Raw genomic sequence first — 27995 nt, forward strand, 5'->3', positions numbered from 1 at the left:
TAAAATAACTATAAAATGATAACTTTTGCCCTCAAAAACTCTAAAATAAAATTATAAAATATAAAAATATATAATACATAAAGATAAAATGTATAAAATAAATTATAAAATGTAAAAACGGCATTTAGAATTATAAAAGAAACATCCATAGTATCTCGATCATGTCATCATGTAGCAGAAGAGGTAAGATTACAGGATGACGGGAATGCTGCTCCTCTGGAACAGTGGACAGAACATAGATGAGGAGATACACGGGAGTTTGACTGTCTACGGGGAATCGGCTTGTGCAAACAGAAAGCCCTTCTGGCTGGTTTGGAAACAATTTGATGATTGAGAAACGAGAACACATTGTATCACCGACAGCCATCGGGAGTGTTGAATAGATACAATTTGTCCTGTATATGATCATTTTGGTTTTTGTATCGCTGCAGAAACAAAAGTATAATGCTTTCAAATGCACGAAGCTCATTGTCCCAGAAGAAAAAGATATTGGTAACAATTGGACAAATATTTACTCTTTAAGCACCATCAGTTTTTTCAGTTTGAGCCTCTTAGACCATCATGAACCTCCATTGAAGGAGGAGGGGCTCAGTACAGGATTTCCCATCAGCTACGCTGCTTTTGACTTTTAGAAGGCTCTATACCTTTAGGATGTTCCTTCCCTCTCAGTTTCCTTTGTGTATTGTTTGATCCCTTTAGGATGGAAGCTCCTTGAGGATTGAATGGTCTTTGTTTTTTCTCTGCACTTAGTACATAGTAAAGGCTCAATAAATGTCTCTTGATTGATGAACTTGTCAGGAACATGGGATAACCCCTTTTCAAGTAGCTAAAAGGCACTGTTAAGGAAAAGGGATTAGGCTGTTCTGCTCAGTCCCAGGAGCGGTGAGCCAAGTTGCTAAGAAGCACATTGTGCTTCTAGGGAATGGGCTCCAGTAGCACCGAGTTGCCGTCCCTGGAGAACTGGGCAAAAGGTGAATGATCAGGGAGTGAGGAAGGAGGTTTGTGTTCAGGATTGGCCAGAATTTTCACCTTCTGCCTTTTGAGGATCCCGAGGCCGTTTGCAGCCACAGTGTTCACCAGTTATTTTGGGGGGCTAGAGTTTGGGGAGAGTCACTGCCATCTGTCCGTCTCTGGCTTGGATCGGCGGGGCGAGCGGCATTGTGAGGCTGGCACAAAAGGCAGAGAGGGACTGGGTGTTTCATTAGTGCAGAGTCACGATTCCCTCTCCAAGGCAAGTTGGTGCCCTCTGGACCATTTACAAATCAGAAGTTACAGAGTTCTGGAGTCGTGTCCACAAATATCATCGAGCGGCTTCTCTGTGTATTCTGCTTGTTGCTGGAAACTCAGAAAAAAAGCAAAAATCTCTGCTCTGGAGAAGCTTTCGTTCTAAATGGGGGAGAAACATAAACATCGGGTAATTAAAGAATAAGCTGGATGGAGATACTCTTGGAGGAAAGGAACTAAGATTAAGTTAATCGTGATCCCATTTAGAGTTTTCTCAGCAAAGATATTAGTAGTTTTCCTTCCCGGGTTCATGTTACAGATGAGGAAACGAGGCGAATGACTTGGCCAGGGTCACACACGCAGAAAGCGTCTCTAGGCCGGGCATTCTATCCCCTGCTCCAGGGACTGGGACGGCCACAGAGATCCAGGGCTGAGTACCCAAGGCTGGGCACGGCTGCGTTCCAATCAGGCCCTGCCAGACCCTCCCGGCGCCCTTGCCTTCTCCCCTAAAACATCTGGGTGCAGGCGGGGAGGTGGAACAGAGTAAAGAGGCTCGCTTCATTGGCCTAGAGAAGGTGTAAGAGAGAGATGGCTGAGGCAGAATGTGTGTGAGGGCCTGGAGTTACTCCCACCCCCCATTCCCTCTGTGCCTTGGGCCGTCTTGTATTTACATATTTATGTATTCAATAGAATAGAAATTCTGTGGCTTTGTCTCCTGGTCCCCACAACTAACACAGGGCCTCTCCCTTATTGTGGACAGATTTCTAATGCTCTAAGAGTGAGGGAATAATGAATCCATTTCTCTAGCACTTTGTCCCCATTAATCCCAAGGCACAGGAAGTAAAGGACTTGTATAAGGTCACATGGCTAAGGTCAGAGCTGGTCTCCTGACTGAAGGCAGTAGCCAGGTGGTTTTTACTCCCTACTGAGCTGACAAAGTGAAAGGCAATCGGAAATTTCTTTGGTTTTATTCATGTGGATGGATGGATGGAGGGATGATGGATGGAAGGAAGGAAGGGTGTGTCGGTGAGTGGCTGAGTGAGTGGATGGATGGGTGGATGGATTTCCTTGGTCTTTCCTGTGCACTTGAGCTTGGACATATTGGAGTTAAACTCCAAGCAAGGCTTGGAAGAGCCACACATGGATCCCCTACAGGAAGGAGCCCCAGGGGCTCTCCAGATCTCTTTTCACAGATAGGGAAGCGGGATTTCAGGGAAGTTCTTTCATTTGCCCAAGGTCACAGGTCAGAAGTGGGATTTGAATCCAGAAACTCTGATTCCAGAGCTCGGCCATTTACACAAGTGTGGGATTGTGGGCAAGCCTCTTCCTCTCTGTTTCTTCATTTGGAACATGGGGATCATAGAGCTTGAACTGGGTCGCTTACATGGTTTCTAAATTGTAACGCTTAGTGTAAATGGCGCTGTTCGTAAGAGTTGAGGGGGTTTGGGGCAAAGGGACGTTGGGGGCAGGATCCCTGGCATTCTCCGCGCTGGGCTGAGTCGCCTCTTGTTGGACCTCGCAGGCCGGGAGACCAGCTGGGGGACTTTGTGAATGACTAATTGTCTAGCCTGTGTGGCAGGGACAGTCACCAAGCTGGGACACGACAAACCCTGACTCTCCCTCCGGCACCTGCTGGTGGGATGGCACTGCCTACGGGGCCCTCAGCCATCACTCTCCGGCACCAACATCATCGCCTTGGCCACGTGGCGACGCCCAGCCCCATTTTCACAATCTAAAAACTGAGGGAAATAATGGCTGGGGTCTGTCTCAGAGTTCTGAGAATCATGAGAGGAACTAGAAAGGCATTGGAGACAGGTAGAAACTGAGGCTGAGGATCAGTACTCAAGGCCACCCAGCTCGTGAGCCTCAGAATCGGGGTTTGAACCCGTTTTGGCAGTGGCAAGTCCTTCTGGTAGGATGAGGGCTGTGAAGTGTCCAGAGTTTGTAGCAAACTTGAAAGTCTCTGTCCAGGTCAGCTGGACCTGGAGCTCCGAGGCTCACACTGGGCAGGCAATTGAGGACGCTTTTGTTCCAAAGAAATCTGGTTTTCCAATTTGAACTTCAGGTCTTCCTGAGGGAGAACAAGACCCTTGGGGTCTCCCTGCGACCCGATGGCTCCTGACTGTGGAATTCATTTGGGGATGGCTCCTGACTGTGGAATTCATTTGGGGGTGTCGGGTTTGGTGGGATGGAAGGATCACAAGACCTTGACCCCTGTCGGGATGTTTGGCCCCGAGCAGGGAGCCCTTGGGAGGCCGCCTCTGGCCAGGGAAGGCGTGCTCGGGCTCACCCAGCCTGTCCGGTCAGGGCACGGGCTCGGCCGGTTCTGGCCTCCCGCTCGCCACCGCTTCCCGTTCCCTGAACGTGGCCCGTTCCGGGCTTTGCAGTCATGGACTCTCCGAACCCTGGTTTTCTCCTGATAGATGTGAATTTCACAATATGGCAGCATTGGGCTTTGGTTTTTTTCCCTCTTCAGTTTCCCTTTTCCCTGATTTATGATTCTCTTAAGAATTTAAAACAACTCCAGTGGGCTGAGCAGAGGGGAGGGGAGCACTACAAGTTCTGCATCTCCTTTTCTCTCCCCTCCCTTCCCTCTCCTCCCCCTTATTTTATGGCTCTCTGATTCTCTCCCACCCCTTTTCTCCTCCTTCCTCTCATCTCACTTTCCCTGTTCCCCCTTCCCTTCCTCTTCTCCCTCCCCTCTCCTCCCCCACCTCTTCTCTCCCCCCTCCCTTCTGTGTGCCCACTGCTCTCCCCTTTCCCCTCTTCCTTCTCCCTCCTTTCTCCCCCCAGAGACAGTCCTTCTGTCTCCCTTCTTGGTGAGCAGTGTCCTTGAGGGCGAGCCCCTCATTAAGTCTCCTTTTCTCTCTCTGTAAGTACAGGGTCAGGCTGTATTTCTTTGGCTGTTTTAGTCCAAGATCCTTGTAGATTTGGAGCCCGGAAAACCTGGGTTCAGATGCCGCTTGTGCTTCTTGCTGTGCGTTCATGAGGGAGTCTCTGTAATCGGTCTTTGCCTCAGTTTCCCCGAATGTAAAGCCCGGACGACATTGCCCGCAGGACCTGCCTCTGACGCTGAGCACTGCCCTGCGGCAGCAGTTTGGGGGATTGTTGTTATTGCCGCCATTACCCCTCCGTGGCCGGAGGAAGGGCCAGAAGGCCGGGCCGGGACCTGCGGGGTGCTGGGAGGGCGGCAGAGGAGTCTGCCTGGCCTGGGCCTGGGCCTGCCGTCAGCACATTCCCAGGGGGTGCTGGGGGGTGGGGATGCGCAGCTGTCAGGAGAGCCCTTCCCTTTATGGCAGCGGGTGGGGGCTCCTCCCTGCGGCCTGACCTGTGGGCTGCTGAATGGGGGTCTGTGTCTCCTCCGAGGCCTTCGCAGCTGTGCTGGAAGAATGGCTGGCTCCTTCTCCCTCTCACTGCCAGGCGCCTGCCCTCACCCTTCCCTGCCGGGGGAGCCGGGTGCCCCGGCCTGGGCGCTCCCTTGCCCGCTGGGTACGTGTGACGGCTCTGGCTTGGTGGCCAGTGCCAGGAGGGGCTTTGGCCCTGGCAGCCTCTGGGTCGGGGCAATTAGGGTGTAAGCTTTTCTAAATGGGGCCTGATTCATCGGAAATCCCTCCCTCAGGCCAGGATTGGGCCTGAATTGCAGATTACAGATCTGGGAGCCTGCCCAGAGCTGGGCTGCCCGGCCCCCTGTACCTCCCCCCAGACCCAGCTCCAAGGCTGAGGCACCCAGGGAGCCCCCAGAAAGAAGCCCATCGATCCCGCAGGCTCTTGGCTCTAGTTACAGAGCTCCTCCGAGGCCGTGTGGTCCAGGGGTCCAGTCCTTTCACAGACAGGGCTAGAACGGGAAATGCCCGCCTTTGAGAAGTCTTCTGCCATTCCTCCAGCGGCTTGGCCTGACCCGGAGACCCGAACTGTGGCCCAGAAGAGGCGGCTGAGCCCGGAGCCCTGCCCCCCTCCGGCTGCCTCCCAGGCCGGCGGCTTCTGCTCCCTCCCATCTGGTCTCTGCCGCCCCGTCTGCCACTTTGGCCCCTCTCCCTCCCCTGGGGGCCAGCCTCCATCTCTCCACCTGCTCCCCCTCTTTCTGCCTCCAAACACTTCCTTGGGCTGAAAGAAACCCTGATGTAGCTGCCTGCCTCCCTAAGGAGTCTTAATCCCCCGGTTTGGGGGGTTCACAAACCCCAGGGACTGCTGGGAGAATTTCAGGCGGGCAGAAGGGCGTGGCTCCGGGCGCAGGGAAGGGCCCCGGGGGGGGAGATAAGGTCCCCATTGTCCAGAACCTCCCCCAGTGTCCCAGTTGGAAGGGGGATGGAGGTGAGACCTGGGGGAGGGACCCAAGAAACCCTCCAGGTAGACACCCCCACCCTGTAACAACACAGAAAAGGCCTGGCCGGGCCGTCCCAAGAGGCCCTGTGTTCCATGGTTCTCCTTGGGCCCGGCCCCTTGGTCTCCATCCCGGGATCCGAAAGCCAGAGATGTGCTTGAGAGCAGAGAGTCCTTCCAGAGAATAAGCCAGTAGGAAACGGGTCCTTCGGGTGCCCGGGAGGCTGGCTGCGGCCCTGAGCGACGGCCCGGCTCGGGTTTCGGGGCAGCAGAAGCCGGGCCGGAGCATCGATTTCTGGGCCAGAGGCTAAGGGCACTCCCCTGAAGGACCGGAGATGGAGGCCGATGGCCACGGCTTCCCTCTGGGCACCGGCCTCCGGGCTGGAAGCCGCCAGGGCAGGTCGCCCTGTGGGCCGGCCCTCCCCCGGGGCCAGTGGCTCGTCCCACCAGAACTCCCGAAAACCCCTAAATCAGAAGTGAGAGCAGCAGGTCGGCTCCGGGAGAGAAGGGCCCTCATCCCCATCTTACAGAAGAGGAGACTGAGGCAGAAAGAGAGAAAGCGACGGCCGTGGCCGTACAGCTAGCGGGTGTCTCCAGTGCTCTGTCCCCTGGGGCCCCCCATGTGGGAGGTAGCACAGCCGGCGACGTAGAAATGCTTGTGGAACTGCCGAACCCCCGAGTGTCCCCCTCTAGTCTTAGCGGGAGCCTGATCCGGGCGGCTCCGGGGCAGATTCAGGTCCTGGGCCTCCTCACGGACGCCTTCTCCGCCTCAGTCTCCTCGTCTGTGCCAGGAGGGGCCGCCGGCCCACGGGACGTCAGGAAGGTCGGGGTCGGGGCGCTCGCACGGGTTCGCAGTCGTCCGGAGGTTCCGGGGCCTGGCTTGGGACCTTCAGCCAGGGACTTGGGGCCGCCCGGCTCCATCTTCCTGCCCAGTCTGAGGAAGCTGCGCTCCCTGGCCCTGGGTGAAGGCTCTGGGGAAGGGGGAGGGGAGGGTGCCAGCCGTGCCCGGGGCCCAGGCTGGGTATCCTTTGGCCTCCCTCATTCTAGCAGCTGGGGGGGGGCTCCCCCAGCACTGGGGCTACTGCTTCCTGTTCTGGGTAGCACATGGCCTGCTGAGCCATGACCTCATCTGGGCTGGGGGCGGGGGGAGTAGCCGCCACATGACTCGGGCTTGGAACAGGGGGATTTGCTGCCAGGGAAACCAGGAAGCCCCTTCTCTGGGGGGGGGGGAGGGACAGCCCGCCCCCACCCCCGCAGTGCTCGGAGGGCAGCCTGGGGAGCCCTCCCCGGGCTTGTGCTACAGACCCTGCCGTGGGGGCCCAGACCGGCCCTCTCTGGGCTCTGAGGCTCGGCCTCCTCGGCTGGAGCAGGAGGGCCTTGCGCCTCCCTGAGGGCTCTGGTCCCAGGGACTATGTCTGCAGGGCCGGTTTTTCAGAGCCTGACTGTACCTGTGGGGGGCGCAGGGACCCCCACGGGACCCTTAATCCCCCTAAAACGCAGCTTTGGTTCTCTGCTCCTTTGCCCGGGAACCTTCGCTGGCTCCCTCCTGCCTACAGGGCCGAAGGCCCAGCCGTCAGCTTGATGCTCAGGGATCGTGCCGGACCCCCCGCTTTTCCTGTGTAACTCAGTCTTGGGTGTGAGGGGTGGGGGCAGGGCCTCCGAGTCCCCCCCCATCGGTGTTACCCCTGTAGTCGTGGGGAGCCACTGGCTCGGCCCCTGCTGCCCACCCTCACTCTCCTCCTGCGGACAGGGGGGGAGAAGGTCGCGGGGGCTCGGTCTGTGGCCTGGGACTCGGGGAGGGACTCGTTCTTCCCTCCCGGTGCCGGGTCCGAGCGTCTTCTCCTGGGCAAACCCTGGGCTTAGACTCCACGGGAACACTGAGAGAAGCCCAGCCGGGATCCTCCGGGAGCCGCAGTCTGGGCCCGTTCCCTCTCCACGGGCCGCGGCCCATCCTCCCCCTTGCTCCGGGCTGGCTTTCTGTCACTCAGCAAACTGAGCCCTTAATTACCGGCAGCGCTCTGGACCCCGGGGATGTCACGGCCTTGGGGGCGCCCTCTGGAGGCCCCTGCCCGGCTGGGGGGGCTGAAGGGTGTGTGAGGACAGGAGGCCCCAGAGTCCCGGCCCGGGGAACCCTGACGTGGCGCTGGAGGATGCTGGGGGCGCTGGGAGCCGGCCAGCAGGGGAAGGAAGGCTGGCCCTCTTCCTGTTTTGCACAAAGAGGCTCTCCCCAGACTCCCTGGCGGTCCCCCGGGCAGCGCGAGCCCCCGGGCTTGGGGTCGGCCCGCACAGGAAAGGCCTCTGAGAGGATGGATGGGGTGGGGGCTGCGGCCTCCCTCCTGACCTCCCGCCCCTCCTTTTCCTGCCCCTCCCGGCCCTCCCGCACGTGGCCCAGTGACCCCGGTCAAGAACCTTCCAGGGCTCCCTCTTCCCTGCTCTGCCGGACAGCTCCTCCTCAGCCAGAGCAGGCCCTCTGCAGGGCTGGCGACTGTACGGCCGTGTGCTTCCTCTCGCCGAAGAGGCAGGAGGGCAGGGGGGCGGACCCCGGCTGGAGAGTCGGGACAACCTGGCTAAAGGGACCTCTCCTCCCCTCTACCTCCGATGGCCTCCCGGGCCTCGGTCTGCTCCTGGGCTCAGGATGAGGGCTTTGGGTCAGTGGCTCCCAAGGTGCCAGGGAGAAATCTGCCCCTGGGCTGCCCCAGAACCAGCACTGGCCGTTCCCGGGTCCCAGCTCCCTCCCCCGGTTATTTCCGGGTCCCGGTCCCCTCCCTTGGCTGTTCCCGGCCCCCTCCCCCAGTTATTTCTGGGTCCGGCCCCCTCCCCGTTGTTCTCTGGGTTTGGGGCCTTCCCTCTGAGTGCCCCAGACCGAAGACTCTCCGGCTTCTCTGCCTCCCGGCTCCCCCCGCCCACAGGAAGCCTTCTCGGGCCACCTCGGTTAACGATTTTCCGCTTGGGCGCTGTGTCTCCCGCGTAGTCATCACTTTTGTTGGCTTGTTCCTCTCCCCGCTCCCCATTAATTAGACCGTGAGCTCCCTGAGCGCCAAGGGCAGCCTCCGGCCACTTCTTGTGCCCCAGCCCAGTGCCCGGCACGTAGCAGGCGCTCGATAAATGCTTATTGATTTGGAAATGTAGCTATGCTGTTAGACTGGAGGGGTTTCCACCGGGAGATGGGGGGACCCCCAAAAGCAGCTCGGAGCCTGCTCCCTCCCACTCTGGGTCTGCGAGGAGAGGGTCCCCCGACCCCAAGTGACCTTGACCTCCACCACGTCCCGTCAGAGCGGCCCCGGAAGCCCCTTGTGGCCCCGGAAGCCCCTTGTGGCCCAGAGGAGGGGCTGCCAGGAAAGCGTGGCCGCCTCTCCGGAAGGGCCAGGGCTGGCGGCCCCCTGCCCCGTGGGAAGCTTCCCGGGCCTTGGCGTCTCTGGTGGCCCGGCTCCCAGGGTGCCCGGGGGCAGAGCAGGCCCGTGGGTTTTGGCAGGAGCAAACTACAAGCCCAGACTGTGAGGCGGCAGTGGGATTTGAACAAAGGAAGCTGCCTCGCTTCAGACATATTAATGAAACGACTTCCTGGAACTCTTTCTCAGCTAATTAGGAGGCTCGGGCTCACCCCGATGTCTCACGTTGTGTGGGAGCCTCGAAATGGCCCGACGGGTTTGAAGGGAAACTTTTGAGGAGTCCCTGCCCCGCCCCAGGCAGAGAGCCCAAGGGGGACCCTCGGGGAGATCGGGGAAACTGAGGCCCGGAGGAGGGAAGCACTGCGAGCCTGGGGGGGACGAGCCACAGAGCCAGGGACAGGCGTGGGGAAGCCCCAAGCTCTCCGAGGGCCCGGCCTCTGGGGCCGCCGGCCAGGGCCTGGGGTGTGAGGGCCCCGCACGGGCTCCTGATCCGGCCGCTCCCTCCCAGTCCCGGCTCTCATTAGCTGTGACTAAGAGCCGGAACGCCCACGTGCTCGCACACTCACAGTCACACACGCGCTCGCACACACTCGCCCCCAGGGAGGCAGTCGCCCACACTTGATGGGAGCCCCTGTTCCCGCACCTACGTTCACAGCCCTTCCTCCTTCAGGGCCTGGAGCCGCCCTGCAGTCTCTGGGGGAAGCGGGAGGGGGTCAGTGGCCAGGCAGGCAGCGGGGTGCTCTGGGGGGCGGCGGGAGATGGACAGTGGCTGCGGCTCTGGGGCTGCCGACATGGCTCTTCCTGAGATCACAAAGAGCAGTCTCCCTGACTAAAGAACAAGTTGAAAATGAGCCAAGACTTTGCCCCTTGTGTGTAGACAAGAAGTTGGTGGGTCCTGGGTTCAAGTTCAGCCTGTTGCCCCGTGGCTGGAACGCAGGGAAGACTGAAAAAGCATTTCTCCCGGCAACAGTGGAATCCTGCCTGACTCCGCCCCTTCTGGGCCCCAGTTCTCCTCTGTAAGGTGGGGGGGGGCCCTGCCCAGAGCCCCCCGGCTGACGAGGCCGCCCTCCCGGTGCGTCTGTGGGCAGGCCGGAGCCCGCTCTGTTTCCAGGCGACTTGTGTCGTTACTTCCAAGGGAGACGGCCCGCCGACTGGCGAGGACGGGAGAGGCTGTTGGGAGAGGAGGGGGGAGTTCCGCTTCCCGCTGAGACAGGTGGAGAGAGCGGGATGCGGCCGGAGGGATCCCGGAATGCAACGTGGGCCCTTGCCTATCCTGGGCAGGGAAGATGGCCGCAGACCCCGTTGTGGCTCCTGAACCCGGAGCTCGACGGGAGCTTAGAGGCCGTTTGCTTCCTTCCCCCCCCCCGCCGTTTCATAGATGACCGAAAGCGTCCCCCGCGCAGCTCTCCGTTGTCCCGTCCGGTCCCTCGTTTCTTTTGGCAAGTGAGGGCCCGGCTGCCCGAGGGCGTGGAAAGCGGGTCCAGTTTCAGGACCGGGGCCCATGGTGGGAGACCCCGCCGGGGATGGAGCGGTCTCGTGAGGACTAGGAGTGTGCTTGGCCGCAGATCCAGAAATGGGAGGGGGGAGGGATGGCCTCTGGGCAAAGGCGGGGGGAGGGGGCGGCCACCCACTGACGGTCTGCAGGGTCTGGGGTCTGCAGGGTCCGGCTGCCGGCGCGGGGGGGGGGGGGGGACGCTCTGCAGTGTGAGCTTGGCGCTGGGTCTCGGAGCACAGGCTGGAGGAATCAGAGTTCCCCTTCCCGAGTGTCACTGGCAAGGTGGAAGGGGCATGATGGGAATGGGACTGGGAGGGAGGGTCTCTTACAAGCCCGTTGGTGAACAGGGGCTGTGGCAAGGAGGGGCCTCGCCCTGCAGGGGAGGGAAATGGGGAAACATGGAGAAAACGAGAATGGATGGGGGGGCCTGACGCAGGCCGGAGCCTACGGATGATGCGTTCTAATGGCGGTGATGGATCTGGCGCGGAAGCTTTCGGCCAAAGGCTCTGTGGGTGTAAAGGAGCTGCCTGCGGCGCATCTTAGCTGGCGGCCGATTCCCCGTCTCTGCTCGGGTCCTTCCTCTCCAGGGCCGACTCTCCGGCTCCTTCCGACTGCCTGGAGGCCTGTGACAGTCGCTCAGTCTCCCGGACACACCTTCCCCCAGCGCCTGTGCGCGAGGTCCCAGAGTCCCCTACCCGGGGGTGAGTGTCCGGGCCGGGGCCGGGGCCCTTCGCGGGGAGACGGGATCCTGCCGGGGGCCTTTTCTTCCTCTCATCTCGCCGCCGGCCCGGCCCCGGGACTCCCGGCTTTGTCCCCGGGGGTTGCTCTGCCCATCTCTGAGGTTGATGCCTCGGTCCTGTGACTGCCGTGGAGGAGCTGACATTCCCCGGTCCTGTGGGATCTCGGGGGGCGCGTTTGCCCTTGGACTTTGGGGTCCTCTGCAGATGCTCGGCTTCATCCTCGCGGACGTTTGGAGCCGGGACCTGACCCGACGGGGGGAGAGCGTCCATGGTCAGAAGGCCCGGGCCCGGCCGGGCCTTGCTGGGCTTCTCCCCCCTCTGGGTCGCGTCTGGTTGAACAAGCAGCTTGGTGGTGGTGGGGACTTGGTGACAGTTTCCTCCCTTGGGGAGTCTGGGGGAGCCGGGGGTGGGGGGCCAAGGGCAGGGAGTGGTGAAGCGACCCTTGGAGGCGGTCCCGGCCCATCCCCGGGTTCCTCGGAGCCGGCGGCGCAATGGGCAGGGACGCACCCCCCGGCTTTAGGAGAACAGATTTCAGAAAGAAAAGACTGAAAGAACACAGCTTGAGGGCTGGGAGGCTCTAAAAACAAAGTTCCGAGGCCGTGATCCTGGTGCTGGGAAGATGGGGAGGTGCCCGCAGAAGCGGGTGACGGTGCAGGGAGGGGCCGCCAGCCTCGGGCACACCAGGGGTGCGGGGGGCTGCCGGCGCTGACGGGGAGCGGGAGGAGTCTCGGGGTGGGGCCCGGCCCAGCGCTTGGGGGGCAGGAGGAGGGACCACGGTGCTCCCAGGTGACACACAAAGTCCTGAGCCGGGCGGCTGCTCTGCTTAGCTCATCTGCCGACGCTCAGACCTGGAACATGGGCAGGAGGAGGCGAAAGCGACACGTGTGCCCGGAGCTTTCTTAAATGACGTCAGCCCCGGGCCCCGGGCAGGGAAGGGCGGGTGGGGGACGGCACAGAGCGGCGGGCGGGGGGCGGCACAGAGCGGCGGGCACGGGGCGGCACAGAGCGGCGGGGGGGCGGCACAGAGCGGCGGGCGGGGGGCGGCACAGAGCGGCGGGCGGGGGGCGGCACAGAGCGGCGGGCGGGGGGCGGCACAGAGCGGCGGGCGGGGGGCGGCACAGAGCGGCGGGCGGGGGGCGGCACAGAGCGGCGGGCGGGGGGCGGCACAGAGCGGCGGGCGGGGGGCGGCACAGAGCGGCGGGCGGGGGGCGGCACAGAGCGGCGGGCGGGGGACGGCACAGAGCGGCGGGCACGGGGCGGCACAGAGCGGCGGGCACGGGGCGGCACAGAGCGGCGGGCACGGGGCGGCACAGAGCGGCGGGCGGGGGGCGGCACAGAGCGGCAGTCCAAAGCCGTGTGCTGCTGGCTGTATCCCCCCCTCCCCAAACATTCGCACCTCTGCGCCCGGGGAGGTGGGGGCTGGACATCCTCCCTCTCCCTCTGGCCCTTCCAGCTGTGGGCTGCACCAAATGGCCGGGGCCCCTTCCCCCGGGCTTGGGGGGCGCCGTCGGAAGAGGCGGGAGGAGGGGAAGCGGCCGGGCAGCGTGAGGCAGGATTCCCAGGAGCTCAGGAGGCCGCAACCATGGCTAGGCCCCAGACCAAGCCGAGGTGCGGGGGTCACTCCTTTGGTTTTAGCCCAGGATAAAGGTGGAGAAGAGATGGCTCGGCAGCACTTTGGGAGGTGGGGCGGGAGAGTCCGGGGGGAGCATCCTGTCCCAGCAGGCGGCCCCCAGGATGGCGGGCGTCCGCAGGTATCACTTGTGCTCTCTGCACTGTAGCTCCTGCGTGCCCGGCATGTGCCGGGGCGGGGCCTGGGCTCCAAGTGGGCCGGGATTTCTAGGTACAAACTCTGAAATCGTTGGGGCCTCCTGAGGCTGGCGTGCAAAAGGGCCCCAAAAGCCCAGAATGAAGGTAGCCGGGAGGAGGGAGGGCAGCGGCCTCCGATGTGGAAGCACAAGGAAGGTTTAAGAAGCCTCCTGAGGAGGTGAGAGAAGGGTAAAAGAACCAAAGCTGCCGGGCTCCTGTGACAGCGGGGGTTGTAGTTTGTGCTCCAGGGGCTGGGAAAGGTCACCTCCCCCCCTTCCCTCCTAGCCATCCCCTCCAGAGCCCCCTGGGCCCAGATAAGATCTGAGAGGGCCCAGGACCCCGGGGGAGGGGAGAGACCTTTAACCCAATCACCGATTAAGGCTAGATAAGACTTGAAGCGAAGAATGGCCTCTTTTACCAAAACCTTGGCTATTTACACGTCTCTGGGCCCAAACAATGACCACTGGGTTAGTGGGTCCACAGGAGAGATTTGGGCTTAGGGCGTGGTCCGGGAGGAAGAACCACAAGCCCCAGTCTGGAGGTTGTAGTGACCTGCGTCCCACCGCGGCCCCTCTGGCGGGGCTGGGGACTGGAAGGGAGGGAGAGGGGGGACAAAGGGGAAGCACAGGGGGGCCGGGGGGCCCGATGGCCGGCTCCGCGTGGCTCCCCGTGGGCAGCTCCTGCTCCTCCCAGACGCCGCCCCTCGGCCCTGTGGGCAGCCAGGAGCTGCGGGTCCTGGGAGCGCTGTCGGAAGCTTGGGTGCTTTGGCAGGTGATGAGGGGACCAGACTCTGGGAAAGATGCTAACGTGAGGAAAGGGTGAAGGAAAAGGGAACGAGGGGGAGGGGTGATGTCATGGAAACAGTGAACGGGAACTTGGACCCGCCGCGGGCTCCCCGAAAACAACAAGAGCCTCCAACCCTGATTTGTCCCAAGTTCCCCTTTCTGGAGAGCGCGAGCGCTTCTGTTACTTCCCCTGCAGCCCCTGAGGAAAGTAGTGAAAGTCTGGGTCCCCATTTACAGAGGAGGAAACCGAGATTCTGCAGGGTCTGCTGGTTGGTGGGATCCCAAGATTGCAGCGAGGAGCATTTATTTGGCGCCTCCTGCATGCAGCCCCAAGGCTGCCTGGAAGCTGTCCCTCCCTTGGAGGTGGATCCAGGGGCGGGAGCGCCCTCTCCTGTTTCGCTTGGAGAAAAGGAGTAACAAGTGAAAGGGGCAGCTCCACCCCCCCCACCCCCCCCTCCCCGAGCCTGGGCTCAGGGGGTTGTTTTTCTTAGTTTGGGGCTCGGCTCTTGGGGCCCTGTCACCTCGGGTCCCCCTGCGTCAGCCTCTGCAGCTCTTCCTGCGCTGCCATTTTGTTGAGTGACGGCTCCGTTTCCCTCTCCCAGCTCCTTCGGGGGAGAAAGTCGTTGCTCTGGGGCTTCTTTCCTGGCCCCGAGCCCGGGCCCAGCCGGGTCAGCCCTGACGGAACCAGCGTTGTCTGGCCGGAGACCCCAGGGCCTGGCTCTGTTCTTCCTTCCGTTCTTCCCTTGGATCTGCTCCTGCCCCTGTCCCTGCCTGGGCCTCCTTAAAGACCCCCCTTGAAAAGCCCAAGGCTGCTCCTGCCCCTGGGCGTCTCCAGCGGTCCTGGACCCCCCCGGCCCCCGGCCCCCGGCCCACGAGAGGAGAAAAGGGGCCGGGGCCGGCCGCCCCTCCCTGAGGTCCCGGTCTCCTCTGAGGATGAAGGGCCAGCCTTCCTGCAGTGGGTCTGATGGAGCAAGGCCCTCGGGGGGCCGGGAGAAGAGCGCCCCACCCAGAAACACCCGCACGGCACAAACATACGGGGGGCTGCAGCCCCCACCCTCAGGGCCGATGGAGGGAGGCACCAGGGGGACGTGTACACTACATACGGGGGGCTGCGGCCCCTTCTCTCAGGGCCGATGGAGGGAGGCACCAGGGGGACGTGTACACTACATACGGGGGGCTGCGGCCCCTTCTCTCAGGGCCGATGCTCTGACATTCCCTTTGCTTCTCCCCTCCCTGCCGGCCACGTTCCCGGCCAGTCAGCAGCACGTAGCGAGCCCCCGCTGTGTGCCAGCGCCTGCGTCCCTCCCCCTCCCAAGGACAGGAGCTGCTCACTCGAAGCTTCCCCATCACTGGGCACTCGGAGGCCTGTGAAACTGGGTTGGCTTGGGAGGAGCCGGCGTCCCTCCCCGGGGCTCCCCTTCCCTTGCCCCTCTCGCCTTTCAGTGAGAGCAGGTTTCCCTCCCAGAGAACAGACGCTGAGGAACGATGGCAGGAGAGCGGCCGGGCAGTCGGTCCTCCTGGCAACAATCTGGGAGCCGAGGGAACCCCGGCGGGTTGTCATGGCAACGTGCAAGTGATCAGCGGGAGCGTTTGGCAGTCACGGCCCCTCCCCCCCAGCCACGGGCCGCGGTCCCTCCATCTGCGCCCATCCGCGGGACAGTGTAGACGGGCAGTGTCCGTCCCCACTCCCCCCCGTCCAGGTCCTGCCGGAGGTGACCCCATTTGCATCTCGAACCTGAGACGGGCACGGAGGCCGAACCCCCCGTGACCCCGCTCGCCCGTTGGAAGTCTGTTGGCTCTTTGGCCATCGGCTCCGGGAAGCGTTTCCTGCTTCCCTCTGTGACTTTTGCCTGCGGGATATTTTGTTTAAAATTGCTGCCCGGCGGTCCTTACGCTTGGCTTTCCTGGTGCCCGGCGAGGGCGCGCTGGGCGGGCGCGCTGCCCCGGCTCTCTCCCTCCAGCCCCTCCCCAGTCTCGTTCCTCAAGCTCGGGCTTGCCCACGTCGCTGCCCGTCCAGCCCGGGCTTCCCACGCGGGACCCTCGGCATCGAAGGGCCTCCCCCAGGCCAGACTGGCTTCTGGGACATCTCGGCCCCGCCCGGACTTTGGCCCGGAATGGCGCTTCTTGGAACCCTTTGTTTCCCTAACTCCTCCAAGGCCGGGGGGAGGCCGCTGTGTGTGTGTGTGGGGGGGGGGCGCCGTGGGTCTGAGGGCCGGGGCCGGGGCGGGGAGGGCCGCGGGGTCCCGAGGGTCTCCAGGGCCCGCTCCCGGCCTCCCCCCTGAGGGTCGGTGTGCTCTGTCTCCGCAGGCCTTCGGACAGGCTCACACCAACCACAAGAAGGTGGCCGCGGACGGCGAGAGTCGGGAGGAGACCCTGATCCAGGAGTCGGCCACCAAGGAGGAGTACTACGTGCGCAAGGTCCTGGAGCTGCAGACCGAGCTCAAGCAGCTGCGCAACGTGCTGACCAACACGCAGTCGGAGAACGAGCGGCTGAACTCGGTGGCCCAGGAGCTGAGGGAGGTGAGCCCCCCGGGCCTGGGGGTGGGGGAGTCAGGGCCCCGGCCATTCCCAGGAGGCAGCTCCGAGAGGAAGAAAGGGGCGGCCCCCAAGGTGGGCCGGCGCGGCGAGGCCTCCTCCGGTGGGTAGCTGGGAGCTTCAGAATGTTGCAGGGGAGAGGAGTGACCAGATCAGAGGACGGCTCCTGACGGGCCCCGGGCCCTCCGCCCCCAGGGAGCCAAGCTGCCTCTTGGGCAGAGGAGCTTAGGTTCCGCCAGGAGGGTTCAGCGGGCAGCGCTCTGGGCCAGTCTCCCGGGGGGGGGGGTGGCGCAGGAGCCCCGGAGAGCCCCAAGACCGGAGCGAAGCAGCTCTGTGGCCTGCTGGGAGGGACACTCACGGAGGCAGACATCCTGAGACTCGGCGAGCCCTGGGCGCAAATCCCACCCGGGGGACCTTGACAAAGGGATGCTCCAAGGTCACTCTGAGCTCCGCTCCCTTCGTTTTTATCTGGAATTCTTGTGAAATTGTGACCTTGGGCCCTGATGGGAGAAGGGGATTCTGGGACGCGGGCCTTGGCCCGGGTGGGCCCTTCCCGAGAGAGGCGGCCCCAGAGGCTGGGGTCGGGTAACAGGACCCAGGGGTGAGGGGACCCTCTGAACCTCAGTCTCCCCACCTGCAGCTCGCTGGGATGGCGACCTCAGAGGGCTTTTCTGGCCCGGGACTCTCTCTGTGGGCCGGCGGGGTCAGCCCGGGCCCGGGAGTGGGCGACAGGGAGGTGCCCTGTCCGGGGAAGCCTCCCGGCCCAGAGCGTTCGGTCTGAGGCTGGGGAGGGGGCCGGCCCGGGGCGGGGGAGGGAGTGTCCGCGGGGGCTCCGTCCTTCCTCCGGCCCCCAGCAGCCGGCGGCGCCTCCAGGCCGCACAGGGAGCTTTGGAGGAAGGAGGATCCGCCCAGGAGGCGCCAGCTGCTCCCCTGCCCTGCCCCCGGACGCCCCATGGTCCCCAGCTGGCCTGTCCCCCAGCCAGCTGCCCAGGCCCCGGGAGGGCAGAGGAGGTAACCGAGCCAGAAGCGACCTCCGGCCAAGTGCGGCCCAGGGGCCTGCGGCCAGGGCGCATCCCGAGCACCCCATGCCGGACAGGAGCCTGCCAGCGTCCTGGGAGAGTCAGAGACGGGAGAGACGGACAGACAGAGAGAGAGAGGAGAGAGACAGACAGGACAGAGAGACAGAGAGACAGGACAGAGAGACAGAGAGAGGAGAGACAGACAGACAGGACAGAGAGACAGACAGGACAGAGAGGCAGACAGATAGAGAGAGAGGAGAGAGAGACAGGACAGAGAGACAGAGAGACAGGACAGAGAGACAGGACAGACAGACAGGACAGAGAGACAGAGAGAGGAGAGACAGACAGACAGGACAGAGAGGCAGACAGACAGAGAGAGAGAGGAGAGAGACAGACAGGACAGAGAGACAGACAGACAGGACAGAGAGACAGAGAGAGGAGAGACAGACAGACAGGACAGAGAGACAGACAGACAGGACAGAGAGACAGAGAGAGGAGAGACAGACAGACAGGACAGAGAGACAGACAGACAGGACAGAGAGACAGACAGACAGGACAGAGAGACAGAGAGAGGAGAGACAGACAGGACGGAGAGACAGACAGACAGGACAGAGAGACAGACAGACAGGACAGAGAGACAGAGAGAGGAGAGACAGACAGACAGGACAGAGAGGCAGACAGACAGAGAGAGAGAGGAGAGAGACAGACAGGACAGAGAGACAGACAGACAGGACAGAGAGACAGAGAGAGGAGAGACAGACAGACAGGACAGAGAGGCAGACAGACAGAGAGAGAGGAGAGAGACAGACAGGACAGAGAGACAGACAGACAGGACAGAGAGACAGAGAGGAGAGACAGACAGACAGGACAGAGAGACAGAGAGACAGGACAGACAGGACAGAGAGACAGACAGACAGGACAGAGAGACAGAGAGAGGAGAGACAGACAGACAGGACAGAGAGACAGAGAGAGGAGAGACAGACAGACAGGACAGAGAGACAGAGAGACAGGACAGACAGGACAGAGAGACAGACAGACAGGACAGAGAGACAGAGAGAGGAGAGACAGACAGACAGGACAGAGAGACAGAGAGAGGAGAGACAGACAGACAGGACAGAGAGGCAGACAGACAGAGAGAGAGAGGAGAGAGACAGACAGGACAGAGAGACAGACAGACAGGACAGAGAGACAGAGAGAGGAGAGACAGAGAGACAGAGAGACAGGACAGACAGGACAGAGAGACAGACAGACAGGACAGAGAGACAGAGAGAGGAGAGATAGACAGACAGGACAGAGAGACAGACAGACAGGACAGAGAGACAGAGAGAGGAGAGACAGACAGACAGGACAGAGAGACAGACAGACAGGACAGAGAGACAGACAGACAGGACAGAGAGACAGACAGACAGGACAGAGAGACAGAGAGGAGAGACAGACAGGACGGAGAGACAGACAGACAGGACAGAGAGACAGACAGACAGGACAGAGAGACAGAGAGAGGAGAGACAGACAGGACGGAGAGACAGACAGACAGGACAGAGAGACAGAGAGAGGAGAGACAGACAGACAGGACAGAGAGACAGACAGACAGGACAGAGAGACAGACAGGACAGAGACAGGAATCTGCCAGCATCCGGAGAGAGGCGAGGAGAGAGTCAGAGACGGGAGAGAGAGACAGACAGACAGACAGGACAGAGAGAGGCCAGACAGGAGACAGACAGGAGAGGAAAGCGGGGGGTCCGGAGGCAGGACGAGTCGGGCGGGCAGAGGCCAGGCCGGGCAATGGGGCTCGGGCACTGCCCAGGGGCTGGCTCATCTCTGGGGAGGCCAGAAAGGTCGGCTGGGTCCCTTCACTGCCCCTTCCTTCCCCAGACTCTGGCTCGCCAGGGCCGGCCGGTGTCCACCGTAGGCTGTGACGTTGGGGACCGTTCCCGGCTGTCGCTGCAGGGCTGCCCGTGTGCCCGGCTGTCTGAGCTCTGAGACCAAGGTGGCTCGGTCAGGGCCCCTCGACCCCCAAACTGGACTTCTGGGGCTGGCTCTGACCTCTGACCTCCTCCTGGAGGGCCAGCCGGGCCCAGCCCTTCCTCCTTCTGGAAGCCGCCTTGTGGGAGGTCCAGGAAGGGCGGGGGAGAGGGAAGCGCCGATAAGCAGCAGGGGCCATCAGGGGCCATCAGGGGCCGGTGTCCAAGCTGAAGCAGGAGCCGAGGCCGGAGGAAGGAGGGGTTCTAGCTCCGAGCCCCCCGCACGGGGCCCTCCCGCAGAGCACTGGCCGCCGCCCCCGTCACAGCCAGAGGGAGGTCCGGGACTCGCCTGGACACATACGCCGCGGACGTCAGAACCGCTCGCTCAGAGCCCGGCCTCCTGCCCCCTGCCACGGGCTCCGGCACCGACAGTCCCTCCGCCGCGCCGGCCTGTCTGCAGCTGGGCCCCCGGAGCTCCTCCTCTCCTGCCTCTGCGCCTGTGATGCCCTCCCTTGTTTCCCCGGAGGACCCCCCGGTGCCCAGCCCGGTGCCAGCTGCCCCAAATACTAATGAAGGCCTGACGGTGCCCAGGACGGGAGAAGACATGCCAAGGGGAACTGAGAGGAGGCAGACGTGGAGAAGAGATGCCCCCAGAAAGGGCCGCAGGGGAGAAGCCGGGGCAGAGACTGGGCCGGGCCCCTCCTCGGGGACCCCTCCCTGGCAGCCAGCTGGAGAACTTTTAGAAATGGCAAACTGGAAGAGTGATTGTGAGGCCTCTTGGCTGTGGTCGGCGTCTGGACCGGGAGCCCTCCCCGCCGTCCCCGCGGTCCCCGCCACTCTGAGCCCCCGGAGCTGGAAGCTGCCTCTGGGGCTGAGCCGGGGGAACCTGGCGCATCGGCCGGGCTAGAGACGGAGACGCAGAGAGGTCCGGTGGGAGACGCTCCAGCAAGATGGCGCCCGTCCGTCCAGTTGAGCTCGTGGGGCGTGGGCTGATTCATCAAGAAAATTCCCAGGAGGCCCCGAGGGAAAAGGGATCCTTCCACTGGGAAGTGAGGCTGAGGATGTCATGGAAATCAGGGCCTTGCAGGCTCCTGGGACCAGTGTGCACTGGGGCCCTGCCGGGGGGTGGGGGCTGCAGACCCCTGGCGGGGGGAGCGCCCTCAGTTCTCAGGCCAGGCCGGGGCTACGTGTTGGGGCTGCGGAGGTCAGGTGAAGGGGCCCGGGCCGCCTGTCACTGAGGGGTCTGAACAGGGGGGGCCGTGATGCCCTGGGGGGAGGGGAATATGAGAGCCTCAGGGCCGGAGGCACCTCGGTCCCAGGACCAGCCGGACCCCGCCTCTACCAGGCTCTCGCTGCCACTGGAGGCCACGGCTCTCCTCTCTGAACCTCAGTTTCCTCCTCTCTGCAATGAAGGATCCCCAGAAGTCTGTACCTTTGTCAGGCCCAGGAGAGATTTGGAGAGGGCGTGGGGGGGCGGGGGACAGCTGGGGAGGAAGCGGTCAAGACGGGCTCCCTGGAGGAGGTGGTCTCGAGACCAGCGGCCTTTGGAAAGAAGGGAAGAGCTCCGAGGTTTCGGGGGCACCCGCACGTGGACGCGCTTGTGCCCATTGTGGAAGGCGGGGTTTCAGACAGAGCCCCCTCCCAGGGGATTTAGGCTCCAGGCTCCCAGACCCCTAGAACGGGACCGTCCGGAGGCCGACAACAAGGTCGGGGTCACCTTGAGCCTGGGCTCCGGGAGCACAGATGGTGCCACGGAGGAGAAGGCGGGGACTGCGCCCCGGACACGCCGGGCGGCAGCCGGGAAGGGCCCAGGATCTGTGCGGGGAGTCGGCCCGGGAGCCCTGAAGCCGGGGGCAGCAAGAGCCCTCCAGGGGACGGGGCCAGAGCTGAGGGGAAGAGAACTACAAGACCTGGGGTCGAGAAGACTCCGGGAAGGGGCTGAAGGGGCTGCGATGATCAGGGCGGGGCCAAAGTGAGGCTTGGGGCTCTGGGGGAAGGGGGACGTGGAGGAAGGGGGGGAGCTTTGGCAACCGAGTGAACGCGGCGAGGGGAGGCAGGAGAGGCGGAGGATGGCGGGGCTCGGACTGGGAGGTGGGGAGAGGCCGAGGTCACCGAGAGGGCCGTCGGGGAGCCAGCGCTGCGTCAGAAAGCGGAAGGCGCCCACCGACCCTAGATGGCGGAGAAGCGGGAGCTTGACAGCGGCTTCTTTGCACGAAGCATCTGGGCCGTTCTGCCATCCCGCCGCCGCCTGTGGGCCCGGGGGCACCTGGACCTCCCGGGGCGGGGCGGGGCGGGCGCCCCCAAAGCTGGGTCCCAGGGCTCACCTGGGTGCCGTTCCCGGGAATTTGTAAACTGCCCCCGATGTGCTCTGCCAGGGTTCGGCTGCCAACTCTCCGCCCCCCCATGCGAATGACGCCCCTCCTGTGTCTCCCACGGGACTGAGGGCAGGGAGTCCCGGGTCCTCCCGGGTCCTTTGGGCCGGGCGCACCATTGCTCGCGCTCCGCCAGCCCGGGTAGCCCGGATGCTGTGCCTGATGGCGCCCGGCTCCGGGGGAGCCCCCGGCCCAGAGCCCCCTCCCCTCCCCCCGCCCGGCTCTCAGTAACCCGCCCCCGCTGCCCTTTCCCTGCCAGATCAACCAGAACGTGGAGATCCAGAGAGCGCGCCTGCGCGATGACATCAAGGAGTACAAGTTCAGGGAGGCGCGCCTGCTGCAGGACTACACGGAGCTGGAGGAGGAGAACATCAGCCTGCAGAAACAAGTGTCCGTGCTCAAGCAAAACCAGGTGAGGGAGGGGCGGGAGCGGCCCCGCCCCGGGGGCCCTGGGGAGGGGAGGAGCCCGGTGGCGAGGGGAGGAGCCCGGCTGGGAGGGGGCCGAGGACAGAGACGGCCACTCCAGGCTCCCTCCCTGAGGCACGGGGGCTGGACCCCAATGGGTGTCGGGGAGGCGCACTCTGCCGCTGGGGGCCCGACATTGGCGGGGTCCGGGCCCCCTCCTCCTGCCCAAACTCAAGCCTTGCACATGAACTTGTTCTCCCATTCACACCCTGGCTCAGAGCCTGGAGCACCCTGAGCAAGGTGCCCGCCTCGAAAGGCTCACGCTCTGAGGGGCCGGGTCACGCTTGTTCCCCCGGGGGCCACGGGGCCGGGTCACACTCATGCCCCCGGGGGCCACGGGGCCGGGTCACACTCATGCCCCCGGGGGCCACGGGGCCGGGTCACGCTTGTTCCCCCAGGGGCCACGGGGCCGGGTCACACTCATGCCCCCCTGGGCCACAGGGCCGGGTCACACTCATGCCCCCCCCGGGGCCACAGGGCCGGGTCACGCTTGTTCCCCCGGGGGCCGCGGGGCCAGACCACGCTTGTTCCCCCGGGGGCCGCGGGGCCGGGTCACGCTTGTTCCCCCGGGGGCCACGGGGCCGGGTCACGCTTGTTCCCCCGGGGGCCGCGGGGCCGGGTCACTCTTGTCCCCACAGGGCCAGACCACGCTTGTTCCCCCGGGGGCCACGGGGCCGGGTAACATGGGCGCTCCCGCTCCTACTCCTGGCCCCCTCGCTCCCAGAAGAGCCGCGCCGGGGCTCCCCGTCTGCTCCTTGCCTCGGCTGTGAGCCTTCGGTCCCGGGGTTCCCTTAGTGAGAGGAGGGCCCCTGGCCTGAGGCCTTCTTGCCTTGTCTCTGTCCCAGGTAGAGTTTGAAGGCCTCAAACATGAAATCAAGCGGCTGGAAGAGGAAACGGAGTATCTCAACAGCCAGCTGGAGGACGCCATCCGCCTCAAGGAGATCTCGGAGCGGCAGCTGGAGGAGGCCCTGGAGACCCTCAAGACCGAGCGCGAGCAGAAGAACAACCTGCGCAAGGAGCTCTCGCACTACATGAACATCAACGACTCCATGTACACCAGCCACCTGAGCTTCTCGCTGGACGGCCTCAAGTTCAGCGACGAGGCGGCCGAGCCCAACAACGACGACGTCCTGGTGAACGGCTTCGAGCAGAACGGGCTGCACAAGATGGCGGCCTGCGACAGCAACAAGACCTCGACGCCCAAGAAGGACGAAGGCTTCCCGCCGGCCCCCAGCCTGGTGTCCGACCTGCTGAGCGAGCTCAACATCTCAGAAATCCAGAAGCTGAAGCAGCAGCTGATGCAGGTGAGTGGGGCGCCCGCCCATGGGGCTGGCGAATGCCACGGCCGGGGGGCACCGAGGCGGGCATCTGCTCCCAGCTCCCTCGGGCTTTTTGGTTAATGTTTTATGGGTGGAGGGTTTTTCCTTAACTTCACCACTGCTTTTTTTCCAAATTATCATTTATTTCTAGCATTTTTTTTTATTTTCTCCCTCCCACCCTCTGAGAAGGCTGGACTCGATTCCTAACTCCAGAGCCCCTGACTGCTTTCTCTTCTCGCTCCTTTTGGATTTATTTGTGCCCCTGGTGGTGCTGAGGGAGATCTCCTAGAAAGCGAATCGCTACGTCGGCCACGTTTAACAACGTACGCCTCGTTCCTCCCCCACAGCCCGCCGCCTCTCGCGACAGGCCTCTCCCTGTCCCGAGGCCGCCATTGTTCAGTGTGGGGGCCCACGGGAGCCCAGCGGGGTCATCCCTGCCGACCTCCTTCAGCCTTAGTTTTCCAGCTTGTAAAATAGGAGGGCGACGTACCTGTGACTGCTCGATTGGGGCGTGTACCTCGGCTCTCAGGTCCCATAGCATCCTTTCTGTGTCCGATACTAGATAATAAGGAACGAGGGACATACTGTGTCGGATCAGCAGATATTAAGCACCTACTGTGTGCCAGGTACTGGCTTAGGTGTGGAGAATACCATGTGAAAAAGACACGAAAGCAAACTGTGTTTTCGAGGAGCGACTTTCACACGCACAAAATGACTTCCCGAGACTTGGCGGCGGAGCCCTAACAGCTCTCAGCATCCGGAAGGGTCCTGTAAGAACCCTCGAGCTGTCTTTAATGCTTGGGGAGGAGGGGAAGCGGGCGTCCCTTTGGCCCGGTCCGTGCCACTGAGGCGGGGCACAGGTAGCCGCTGCACGTCTGCCGGGGACTCTCAGACGGGCAGACCCTCCAAGGGGACCGAGTTACCGGGGGTCCCAAAGGCAGAGAGAAGGGCTGCTGTGGCCTTCCGCCACCTCCTGCCCTCATCCCTCCGCCAGCCTTGTGAGGAAGAGGCAGGACAATACTGTGGACATTCTGTGAATGTCTATTTCCCATTATCATTATGATTTGTTGCTAATGTTTAAAAATTTTAATAGCATTTTATTTTTCCAAATACAAGCAAAGATGACCTTTGCAAAACCTTGTGCTCTCGATTTTCTCCCTTTCCTTCCCCCCTCTCCATTTCTCAAGACAGCAAGTAATCTGGTCTAGGTTAACCGTGCAGTTCTTCTAACGTTTATCACACTGCACAAGAAACGTCAAAAGGGAAAAACGAGAAAGAAAAAAATAAATAAAACAAATTAAAAAAACAAAAAAAAAAGATGATGAAAATCCCGTGCTGTGATCCACATTCTGTCCGCCTGGTCCCCTCTCTGGGCGCAGGTGGCTCTTTCCGTTCCAAGTCTATTGGAACTGGTTTGAATCTCCTCGTTGTTGAGAAGAGCCGAGTCCCTCACGGTTGATGATCTTGTTGCCGTGTACCACGGGCTCCTGGTTCTGCTCACTTCCCTGGGCATAAGTCTCTCCAGGCCTCTCTCAAATCCTCCTGCTGGTCGTTTCTTACAGAACAATGGCATTCCATAGCATTCATACACCATCACTTATTCAGCCATTCTCCGGCTGAGGGGCGGCAGTTTCCAGTTCCTCGCCACCACAAAAGGGGCTGCCACAACATTCGTGCCCATGCGGGTCCCTTTGTTTCCTTTAAGATCTCTTTGGGACACAGGCCCAGTAGTGACACGGCTGGATCAAAGGGGATGCAGAGTTTTGTGGCCCTTTGGGCATAGTTCCAGATTGCTCTCCAGAATGGCTGGATCTGTTCACAATTCTACCAACAATGCATCAGTGTCCTGGTTTTCCCACATCCCGTCCAACATTCATCGTTATTTTTTCCCTGTCATCCTAGCCAATGTGACAGGTGTGTAGTGGTACCTCAGAGTTGTCTAAATTTGCATTTCTTCAGGACTAGAAATGGTTTTGATCTGAAAATTTATCTGTATCCTTTGGCCGTTTGTCAGTTGGGTTTCCCGTTATTTGGGGGGCACAGGGGAGGCCGCCTCACTTTTGCTCGGGGCCCTGGCGTGGGAGGGTCCGTTGTGTCGCTTCCCCGGGCCTCTGAGCCGAGACAAATGGCGGCTAGAGGGTCACGGTCCCGCTTTGTGCCTTTTCAGATGGAGCGAGAGAAGATGAACCTCCTGTCGACGCTGCAGGAGTCCCAGAAGCAGCTCGAGTGCACGCGGGGGGCCCTGTCGGAGCAGCACGAGAAGGTCAGCCGGCTCACGGAGAACCTCACGGCCATGAAGAAGCTCCAGGTCAGCAAGGAGCGCCAGTCGGCGCTGGACAACGAGAAGGACCGCGACAGCCACGAGGACGGCGACTACTACGAGGTGGACATCAACGGGCCCGAGATCCTGGAGTGCAAGTACAAGGTGGCCATGGCCGAGATGGGCGAGCTGAGGGAGGAGCTGAAGGGCCTGAAGAGCCGCTACGAGGCGTGCGAAGCCAGGTACGAGGAGGAGAGGAGCCGCTACGAGAGCGAGGGCCAGAGCCTGGCGGAGAAGGTGGCGCTGCTGGAGAAGGCCGGCCGGCTGGAGCGCGAGCACGCCGCCCGGCTGGAGAAGGAGCTGAAGAAGGTCAGCGACGTGGCCGGCGAGACGCAGGGCAGCCTGAGCGTGGCCCAGGACGAGCTGGTGACCTTCAGCGAGGAGCTGGCCAACCTCTACCACCACGTCTGCATGTGCAACAACGAGACGCCCAACAGGGTCATGCTGGATTACTACAAGGAGGGCAAGGGCGGCGGGCGCATCAGCCCCGAGGGCAAGGGCCGGCGCTCGCCCGTCCTGCTCTCCAAGGGGCTGCTGGCCATCGACCTGGGCAAGGCGGAGGGCGGCAGCGGCGACAGCTCGCCCTCCCCCGGCTCCTCCCTGCCGTCCCCCGTGTCCGACCCCCGCAAGGAGCCCATGAACATTTACAACCTGATCGCCATCATCCGCGACCAGATCAAGCACCTGCAGGCCGCCGTGGACCGCACCGTGGAGCTGTCCCGCCAGCGCGTGGCCACGCAGGAGCTGGGGCCGGTGGTGGACAAGGACAAGGAGGCGCTCATGGAGGAGATCCTGAAGCTCAAGTCCCTGCTGAGCACCAAGCGCGAGCAGATCGCCACCCTGAGGACCGTGCTCAAGGCCAACAAGCAGGTGAGGGTGGGGCCGATGGGCGAGGGGGGCGCGCACGGCACGCAGAGGGAAGGCGGACCCCCAGAAAAAACTGTGGAGCCAAAGGGGTTCCCTCCCCGGACCCCGGGGCTCAGTGCCCTTGTCACCATGACATCGGGCCGGACTCCGTCCCCGCCTTCGGTCGTTGGAAGGTGTTCTTGGGGACACGTCCCCTTCTGTTCCAGCCGAGTAAGCCCCAGTGCCTTCGGCCGGAGGGGGCAGAGGTGCCCCTCGTGGGCGTCCTCCCAGGCTTCCCTCTGCTGCTTCCCCTGTGTTCCGGCGCAGTGCGGTCAGCTTTTGGGTAGCGATTTCTGCGTCCCGGCTGATGACTTGGGTGCCCCCTGGTCTCTAGCTCTTCGTTGCCCTTAATTAACCAGCGGGCGTTGGTTAAGGGCCTCCCCTCTGCTGGGCACGGCTGCCCATCCCAGAACCCGCTGCCCTTCCTCTCTGTGCCGTTGGTGCTGGGCCTACGGGCACGGTGAAGGGTGCTTTGCCCTCCCGGGGGGTGAGGGGAGGTGATTGGGAGGAACAGTGTACAGGACACAGAAAAGCTCCTTAAACTGGGCAAGCTGGCGAGCCCCCAGCGCTGTCCTTGGTGCTGGGGCGGGACCGAGGAGAAGGCGGCGTGTTCTGCCGGTTAGGGGAGGAAAAGCCAAGATGGCGACCAGTAAGGATCTGGTTTCCAGACCTGCCAAAGGCCAGGGTAGACAGATGGGAGCTATTTCATGATGGCTCAAACTCAAGATCCCTCAGTGAAATGCGGGGATTCTTGCCTCTGGCTGCCTTGTCTGGGGGAAGCCGTGGTGGAAGGCTGGCTGCCCAACTGTGGCGGGCGGACCGGGGGTCGTGGCAGGGAGGCCGGGCCGTCGCCGGCCGGGGAGCACGTTGGCCACTCGTGCCTCGGCTCGTTACTCCCTCCCCTTAGTCAGCCATAACTAAGTGGGGCCCAGGAAGCTGCTGTCAGGCAAGCGTGGGCTCGGGGGTCTGACCCAGAGCGGGGCCCGCGGCCAGCTCCGGCCTGAAGCTCCTGGGGTCTCCGAGCAGCTCCCCGGGCCTCGGTCCCCTTGTTTGTAGAATAAGGCGGTGAGCCTAGAAGGCCAGAGGCCTCTTCCAGCCCCATGATGCTGCAGTTGCTCTGGGCCTCTGTTTGCCCCTGTCACGAGAGGGTGGGAGGGACGGCGGCCTCTGGGCCCCCGGTTCTGATGCCGTGATCCGAGGTCAGGGGCGGGTAAAGGTTTAGGCCCCGAGGGCGGCAGATCCCTGACCCCCACAAAGCGGGCAGCCCCGTACCCAGGAAAGCTGCTGGCTCGGCCCCTCGCCCGGCGGGAGCCTCGTAGTTTGTGGGGGATCCCGGGGG

At 62.7% G+C, this 27995-nt stretch overlaps 1 protein-coding gene across 3 annotated transcripts in view; it reads left to right on the forward strand.

Annotated features, from left to right (window-relative positions):
- BICD2 (BICD cargo adaptor 2) overlaps positions 1-27995 on the forward strand; it is a 56320-nt gene that overhangs the window by 19438 nt on the left and 8887 nt on the right. For all 3 annotated transcript variants that reach the window (XM_051978849.1, XM_051978858.1, XM_051978866.1), the window contains exons 2-5: positions 16067-16279; positions 21906-22058; positions 22957-23415; positions 25598-26620. In XM_051978849.1, the coding sequence (XP_051834809.1) occupies positions 16067-16279; positions 21906-22058; positions 22957-23415; positions 25598-26620 (1848 nt within the window). The remainder of the gene's footprint in view (positions 1-16066; positions 16280-21905; positions 22059-22956; positions 23416-25597; positions 26621-27995) is intronic.

This window comes from Antechinus flavipes, chromosome 1, assembly GCF_016432865.1.
Source record: "Antechinus flavipes isolate AdamAnt ecotype Samford, QLD, Australia chromosome 1, AdamAnt_v2, whole genome shotgun sequence".
NCBI lineage: Eukaryota > Metazoa > Chordata > Mammalia > Dasyuromorphia > Dasyuridae > Antechinus > Antechinus flavipes.